A 7,594-nucleotide genomic window follows, 5' to 3' on the forward strand; every position below is an offset into this window, starting at 1 on the left:
CCCCCCCCCCCCAAAAATGGGTGTTTTTTTCACCCCCAAAAAGGGGGCTTTGCCCCAAACCCAGATTTTTTTTTTCACCCCAAAAAAAGGCTTGATGCTGCCAGGTAATGGGCACTGGCAGGGCCCTGGGGAGCAATGAGGATCCCCCCACTTTCACCACGCAAGCCCCTAACATTGCTCCCCAAAAACAGCATCCCTCCCTCTCCTTCTGCCTCTTCCAGGGTTTATTTTAAAGGCTTTACCTGTTTATTCCTTTCCCTTTTCTAGCAACTCTCAAAAGAAAACAGAGTTGTCTCAATGCTTTCTGACTAAAGAGTTAAAATATATCCATATACATGCAAGGAAAGGGCGGGGAGGGTCTTAAACCTCCAAAAATGGGCCTTCTTGGGCATTTCAAGAAGTCAATTTAAACTTTAACTTAAAATCACAGGTAGCCTGAGGCCCTGAGTTGGGGCCACTCTGTGGGGCTCAGCTTGGGGTGTTTCTTGGCTGGTGGCGTTAGGGGGGGATTGTTCAGCCCTCCTCGGCTGAACCCGTTGCGGGGCGAAGCCATCCCATGCTTAAGACCCTCCGCAGAGACCCCAAAACTCTGCTGAGCCCCCCGAGCTGGCTGGGGACAAAAGAGAGGTGTCCCCAGCTCCGTTCATCTCGGAGGAGAGGGTGGCTCAGCATCACTGCAGGACCAAGCCTCTCCCCTGAAAGCAGCTTCTCCTTCTGCAACGAGCACAGAAAACATCAAATTTTTAGGGTTGGGGTTTTTTGGTGGGTGTTTTATGGGGGTTGTGTGGTTGGTTTTTTTTTTTTTGCACAGCAACTTTTATTTCCCCACTAAACAGAGTGACAGGGCAAAGAGACATACAGCATCGCGGGATCACATGAGGGCGGGCAGGGGTTTATAAGCACGCGCGAGATCACACCTAAAACAAGGCTTCCCCTTTCCTTCCCCACGACACGGCCTGGGTTTCCATCGGGAGCTACCCATACCCACAAAGCCAATCCCAGAAAATCTGCGACGCCGAACGCATCCGAGAGATTCCAGGATTCGGCACCTCCACGGCTCTCCCTACAGCTACACCCCTGCCAGCTTCTGGGTTGACCCAAAAGCACCCTTCTCCCCTTCACCCCCAGCCCCAGCTCACACGGCCTCGATCCCCGGGGCTGCGGCTCCCAGCGCTCGGCTCTACAAATGCTCAGCATTAACGACGGGGGGGGAAAGCGGCGAGGGAGATCGTGGGGTTTTTGCTCTCTTAGCGCTAGCGACAGCTAAAGACGGGCTCGGCCCTTTCCACAGGCAGGAAAGGAAAGTGGGGGTGGGGTGGAGGGGAGAAGCTAAAAGGTGACCTGCAGAGCAACAGTGTCAAAAATCAGGGGGTGGGTATGGTACCTCTCCTCCTCACGCAGCTTTTCTAGCCCTCAAGAGCTTCCCGGGTGCACGACAGCAGCTATGGATCAATGCAGGATGCAATAAACCCCTCAGGTAGCTTTTCTCCCTGGTTACATCCCTGTTTGCATAGGGCAGCCAACTTCAAACAGAACAAAACACACCCCAACTATATGGGGTTGCTTATACAGCAGGCCAGAGTGGGGGAAATTACCCCACACAGAGGCTATTTAAGCAGCCACCCTCAATGGTCGATGCCCCAAAGGAAGGGTTTTTCAGGGTAAAAGAGATCCAAAACTTTTAAATGCAACAAGAAAAAGTTAACCCCAAAGTCAAAACAAGGGACATATCATGAGTTTCAGGGTCCTCTGTCTGAAAGCAAGGGGAAAAAAGGGGACAGGATCGGGTACTACTTGCAGGTCACCTTGGGGAGGGTTAAAGAAACTGGACGGGTCAATTGCAGAGGGAGAGCGAGGAGCCCACATAGAAGAGCCAGAAGAAAGGAAAGATCTTCTCGGTGAAAGCGGCTGTGAAGGTGAAGATGGGAGCCATGTTATCAGCGTTGTAAAACGCCACCCACCCGCCTTCGTAGTCCAGGTACACCCCGATCTTCCTGGGCCTCTCGCACAGGGACAGGGGCGTCTCCGGGGAGGTGAAAGCCTGATACTGATCCCAATTCTTTCCCTTCCAGTTCAACCCCACCGCCCAGATCCCCTCCTCTGGAGCAAAGTCGATTTTCTCCTTCCTCCGCACCGACTCGCGGGCCGCCCCCAGGACCCAGCTCTCTCCATCTCCCACCTCCACCTCCCAGTAATGCCTCCCAGCTACAAAACCCTCCGCCGCCAGCACGCAGAAGGAATAATCGAATCTCTTGGGGTTTGCCGGCAGCTCCTGGGGAGCGCTCCTGAGCCGCACGCTCCTCTTGTCCTCCGACAGCACCAGGTAGGGGTTGGCAGTGTCTGGGTCCAGAGAGAGATCACCTGGGAAGAGGGAAACATGGATGCTGAGCGTCTGGAAGCTGAGGACACTTCTTCCACCCTCATCAGAGCCACCCTCCAAGGGGATTCATCATTCCTGCCCAAAACCCAGACAAGGAGAACACCAGGCGAGTCACCTCCAGAAGCTTTAAGCACCTGAAGAGCCACAGGGGAACAAAGATCAGGCTCCACTTTCTAATTAAAGCAGAGAAACAGCCAGATCTCTGCTGCAAACCCACCAGCCTGCCCCATCCGGGACATCTCCTTGCTCTAGAATAGAAATTTCTGGGCAGAAGTAACTTTTTTTTTTCCCAGTCACTGCCAAGTGCCAGAGGGGAATGAGCATAAATATCCTCGTGTCTGGGGACCGTCAGGAACTAGGGCTGCACAGCCTGAAAACGACTGTGAAAGCGGAACATCAGAGACCGCTAAAAGCAAGACGGGTCTGTCCTGCACCCAGCCAAGGAGACTGAGCCCAGCGACATCCCTGAACTACCAGCAAACGCAAGGGTTGCAAAGTCCACCTCTGAGCTAACCCAACACCCACCAGCAGGGCCCAAGGTCTCCTCACTCCAAGTAGACCGGATCAGTTAAGAGTCCTCTTAACTCCACAGCTTCCTAACAAATTCGAGGGCTGTGCCTTTCACGGACCCTCCCAGCAGCTAGATCGCTTTTTCCCCTCTTCCCTTGGCAGCACCAGCAATAATTTTCTCCTCTCCTGACCTTTCAAGGCTAGGTTGAAGGTCCTACCACTGAGATCCTCCTCAGGAAAGCTGAAACTCTCAAATTAAGCCTTGCAAAAACAAAGGTCAGACTCGCAAAAACAAACTGTGCTCACCTGTGTCATTCTCCAGCTCGAACCGGAGGTTCTCTGAGGGAAGAGAAGAAAGAGATTTAGGTCCCTTTGCGCACGGGGAGACCCCAGAGACTGCCTACACACCACAACCTTGCTCCCCGCCTTAGGGCGGGCCACCAAACACTGCTGCTTGGGAACGACCGCGTACGGCCACGTCAGACTTCCATGCAGAAATCCAAGGGAAAGGTGCTGCGTTTCCAGCAAGCAGGGCTTTGCTGAGCAGATGCTCAAACAAGAAAGAGCTCTTCCCAACAAGCCCAAGGGAGAAATAAAAGATGATTGTGTTTGAGCTGTGCTCCTAAGTTTAATTAAACGTTAGGTTTACGTTAGGAGGCACCAACTTTCAAAGAAAACCTTTTTCAGCGCTCACCCTTGAACTCCAGCAAGACTTCTTTCAGCACTGCACTCTTCTGGGAAAAGCTCTTGAGTTTCTTCTCCAGCTCTGTGAAGCCAGCCTCCGGCTTGCAAAACATCCAGCTCTCAAAGCTGGGGAGGAGAAAGAAGCATTAGGTTCCCTCTGGGGGAAAAAAAAAAAAAAATCTGCAAACTAGAGGCAGGGAAGAAACCTGCCCTGGTGCTGAAGAGGTTTGGTGTTGGATTATTCTCCCCCTCTCAGCACTTGTGAGGCCACACCTAAGGACTGGGTCCAGTTTGGGGCTTCCCAGTATGAGGCACACAGGAGACCACTGAGATAAGGGATCTTCACGCCTTGGCTCAGCTCCGAGCAGCCTGCTCCAGCTTTTGATACGGGTCCCGATGGTGTGGGTTTGGTCCCGCACCAACCGAGTCACTCTGCAGTTTCCTCGGGAAGGACGCTCAAACCCTCCCACAACCCAGCCTGTCGCAAACCCCCTTCGCAAAGGTTTGGTTTTGCCTCAAAGCTGACACCCGGGCGTGAGCAAGAATCACAAAGCAGGGGTGGGGGGAAAGCTGGATGGGCTGCACGCCCTGCAACACCAGCTCTGCCTCCGCTGTGAGCAAGGGCTCAGGTTCACTCACCTGCTTCCAGCTGGGGCAACACCCTGGAGAGAGAGTAAAAAACAAGAAGCTGATCAGTAAGAGTCTCTCTTCTACCTCAGCCTCCAAAACTCTCCCCAAAACTGGCCCCACAGCTGTTCTGCTGAGGGGATCAGCTCTCAGCAGCTGATTCCTAAGCAGAGTGCAGTTGGGACTTGCAGAGATGGCAGAATTAGTTTATAATTATGGTTGGGGTTCCCCCCCGCCCTTTTCAGTGTGAGGAAAAAACATGCTTCCATGATTGCCATCAAGCTGCCAAAACCATGAGGGTTCAGGGCTCGCAGCAACAGAGTGACACAAACCAAAAACATTTGGGAGGTTTGTTTGCATATTTCTTAGTTATTGGTATCAAAGAGAGCCCAAGCAGCTTCACTACTACAAGGACAAATTTTACCTCCCAAAGCTGTGCTAAAAAACAGCCCAGCAGTCCAACAACCAGTCAAAACCCCTGACTCACAGATGGGCCAGCTCCAGCAAGGAGTTAATGGACCCGAGCTGCTCCCCAGTAGAGCACAGCAGCACCCAGCGGTCCCTGTAACTGGATTTTTGCTCTCAGGGATCCCAACCCAAGCTCTCCCGGGTTTTACACCCTGCTATACCATAACCTCTGGGCTGGGAGGACACATCCCAGAAGTCTCACCTGCCCAGATTGGTTTCCTGGGCCGTTCTCTCCTCCTTGCTCGCTGAGCAGCTTGTCAAGCTGGGCAATCTCCTCCGAGAGCCGGGAGACACTTTCATCTCTCCTCTTGACGATGTCTCTGTCCAGCTCCTCCAGACGGGACAGCAGGAGCTGCTCCTTCTCCTCCAGGAAGCCCCGGAGCTCCTTGCACTCAGCCACAATCTTCTGCCTCTCCACTTCCGTCTGCTTCTGCAAAACCCAGAGGGGAAACCCACGTGTGACCGACATCCCCATGGCCAGGGGGGGTTCAGGGAAACCCCTGCCCTGAGGCACTCACCAGCAAGTCTTCGCTCTGCCTCTCCCTCTCAGCCTTGGCTTCTTCACGCCCTTTCCTCAGGGAGCTCAAGTGCTCCTGTGGTACCTCCTGGAAGGACAAGGAGGAGATCTGTTGGGAATCCTTCCTATTTGGCATAAGGATTAGGGAGGAAACGGATGGTGGGGGATTCCCTCTGGCGCTGCTCGCTCCTGGAACTGGCCAAATTTCATCAAACATGCATTTTGACACCATGAACCCAAACTGAAGTCAGGCCATCACCACAGCGTGTCCTCCCCTGCCCTGTTATCCTCAACCCTTACTTTTGGGCATGCAAGAAAGCCAAAAACTTTCTCCTAAAACAGCTTGAGCAGTTTGGAGCCAGGTACAGGAGGATGAAGAAAGGGCAGCAAGGCCAAAAAATATAAATCAGAGTCAATTTTTAGCTAAGAGCGCAGCTGCAAACACAAATCACCAAGTCCTACCCACATGAAAACCCCCTCCACCTCAGCGCCTCTCGGGATCAGCTTTCACATCCCAGCCCCACCACGAGCCGGGGAAACCAGCCGAGGCACCCCAACATCTGCCTGAACCTCACCAAGATGGAGGGGCCAGCCACCTCCAGGCTGCTCGTTAAGTCTATTAACGGCTTATTACTGGAAACCATTGTGCCTGTCCTTGTTTAAGTCATTTGACCTCCGAAGGAGAGGCTCCCAGCAACACTATACAAGAAGCAGCAGGGCTTTTGGGAGCAATGACAGATCTTTTATAAATAAAACGCAAAGTTGCTTTATAAATAAAAAGCAAAGATTTTGCTGTTGTTAACCGGCTGCGCAAACCAGTGCTTGCTACCATGTGCCTCATGATAACGCAGAATTTAAGCGCGAGATAAAAGCACAGATCAGAAAAAACAGAGGCACTGGTTGCACGCAGCCACCAAGGGGCAACAACCGGTTGTTAAAAATGCATAAAAGCAGATTAATGAGGGGGGAAAAAAAAACCACAAGAGAGCAACAGCCTGAGCAGCATTCAATAGCGGACCTGCCTAGAGATGCACTGGTCCTAAAAAAGGGGCAAGATCCCAAATTTGGGGATGGGAGGGGATACGACAATGACTCGAACTACTTTGCTTCTAAAAGCGACCACAGCCATTGAAGACTGCAAGGATGGCGCAGCCGGGCACCCGCAGTGAATTCAGTACAAAATTCAGTCTAAAAGCGTTTGGTGCCACCTGCCTCCATACTGATAACTGCAAGAATTAATGCGTGGTGGTTAACGATCACGCAATCCCCTTCCCTGATCCACTGTGATCGCCCCGGCTGTGCCGGTGCCACCCTCCTCCTCCTCCAGCCGCTGCTGCGCAGTAAACATCCGCTCCCCGTCCGGCATCTTGATTTTCCTCCACCCCGCAGGAGGAATGAGGCCTGGCTGCTCAGGGTCAGGCCACCGCACTCATGAGCCTCTTAATTATCAATTATTTCCACCAGAGAGCTCCCCCGCATCACAACACGGGGGTCTCCCCTTCGACACTGCAGCGGTTTCAGCAGAGATCGAAAGCTGCCGGAGGCTGGGCTCCGTATTTGCTCTGCGTCACATTGCTCAACCGCTCTGTGCTGGTTTTTTTTTTTTGGTGGGGGGAAAACTAACTCCTGGGGGATTCCTACTCCCCTTTAGCCCGTAATTGTGCTTGGTGCTAAAAAACATAAGCCCCCACACCCCTAAGGGCCAGGGTCCATACTCGCTCCAAAACATTTCTGCACAGGGACATGGCAGCTAGGGATTTTGGGGTGCACAGTGGTATTTTGCACACCCAAACCTGCACAAAGGCGACCCCAGGGATTCTCATGGTAGTTATTTTGCTCAGGACACAAAGCCAGCAGACGCCCCACCTCCCAGTATCTTCCCAGTTAAAGCCAGCTCCATTTTGCACAGGGGACACTCCCCATCCTGCCCTACTGCATGGGGTCAGCTCCCACCCCATCAAGTCACCGTTTGGGGGGGATCTGAGTCCCTGCTGCACCCCATATCCTGCCCTGCTGCATGGAGAAGCACCCATCTTGGAAGGAGGTCCCCAGTGGGGCCCTATTCTGCACCCCACACCCTGGGGGGACCCCCTACTATCCTCACTGCATCCCAGGTACCTCTGAATGGAGAGGGGGAACACATGGTGTGTGTCCCTACTGCATCTTACAGGCTGGGGGACAAGCAGGCTCACCTCTACACCCTCCTGGGAAGCAGAGGGTCGCGACTGCAGCCAAGGGGCACTGCCTCCCGTGGGGAGGGGCTTCCCGGCTGCACTCCAACCCTGTGGGGCGTCCTTATTGCACCCCCAAATCGGAGTGGGGAGGGAGGGTGTCGCTGGTACTCTCCCTTCTGCTCTCCCCTTATTGCATCCCCCATTATGGGGGGGGGCGAGGCATCCTGCACCCGA

At 53.5% G+C, this 7,594-nt stretch overlaps 1 protein-coding gene across 1 annotated transcript; it reads right to left on the reverse strand.

Moving 5' to 3' along the window:
• Positions 1–1,834: 1,834 nt before the first annotated feature.
• LOC104618683 (tripartite motif-containing protein 7-like) lies at positions 1,835–5,830 on the reverse strand. The gene is made up of 7 exons (XM_010284336.1): positions 5,762–5,830; positions 5,188–5,274; positions 4,872–5,099; positions 4,214–4,236; positions 3,585–3,700; positions 3,197–3,229; positions 1,835–2,361 (listed from the first exon to the last, which is right to left on the reverse strand). Exons 1-7 carry the CDS (start codon positions 5,828–5,830, stop codon positions 1,835–1,837), a joined length of 1,083 nt encoding a protein of 360 aa, XP_010282638.1.
• Positions 5,831–7,594: the final 1,764 nt, after the last annotated feature.

The sequence above is a fragment of the Phaethon lepturus genome, unplaced genomic scaffold (assembly GCF_000687285.1).
Source record: "Phaethon lepturus isolate BGI_N335 unplaced genomic scaffold, ASM68728v1 scaffold48863, whole genome shotgun sequence".
NCBI lineage: Eukaryota > Metazoa > Chordata > Aves > Phaethontiformes > Phaethontidae > Phaethon > Phaethon lepturus.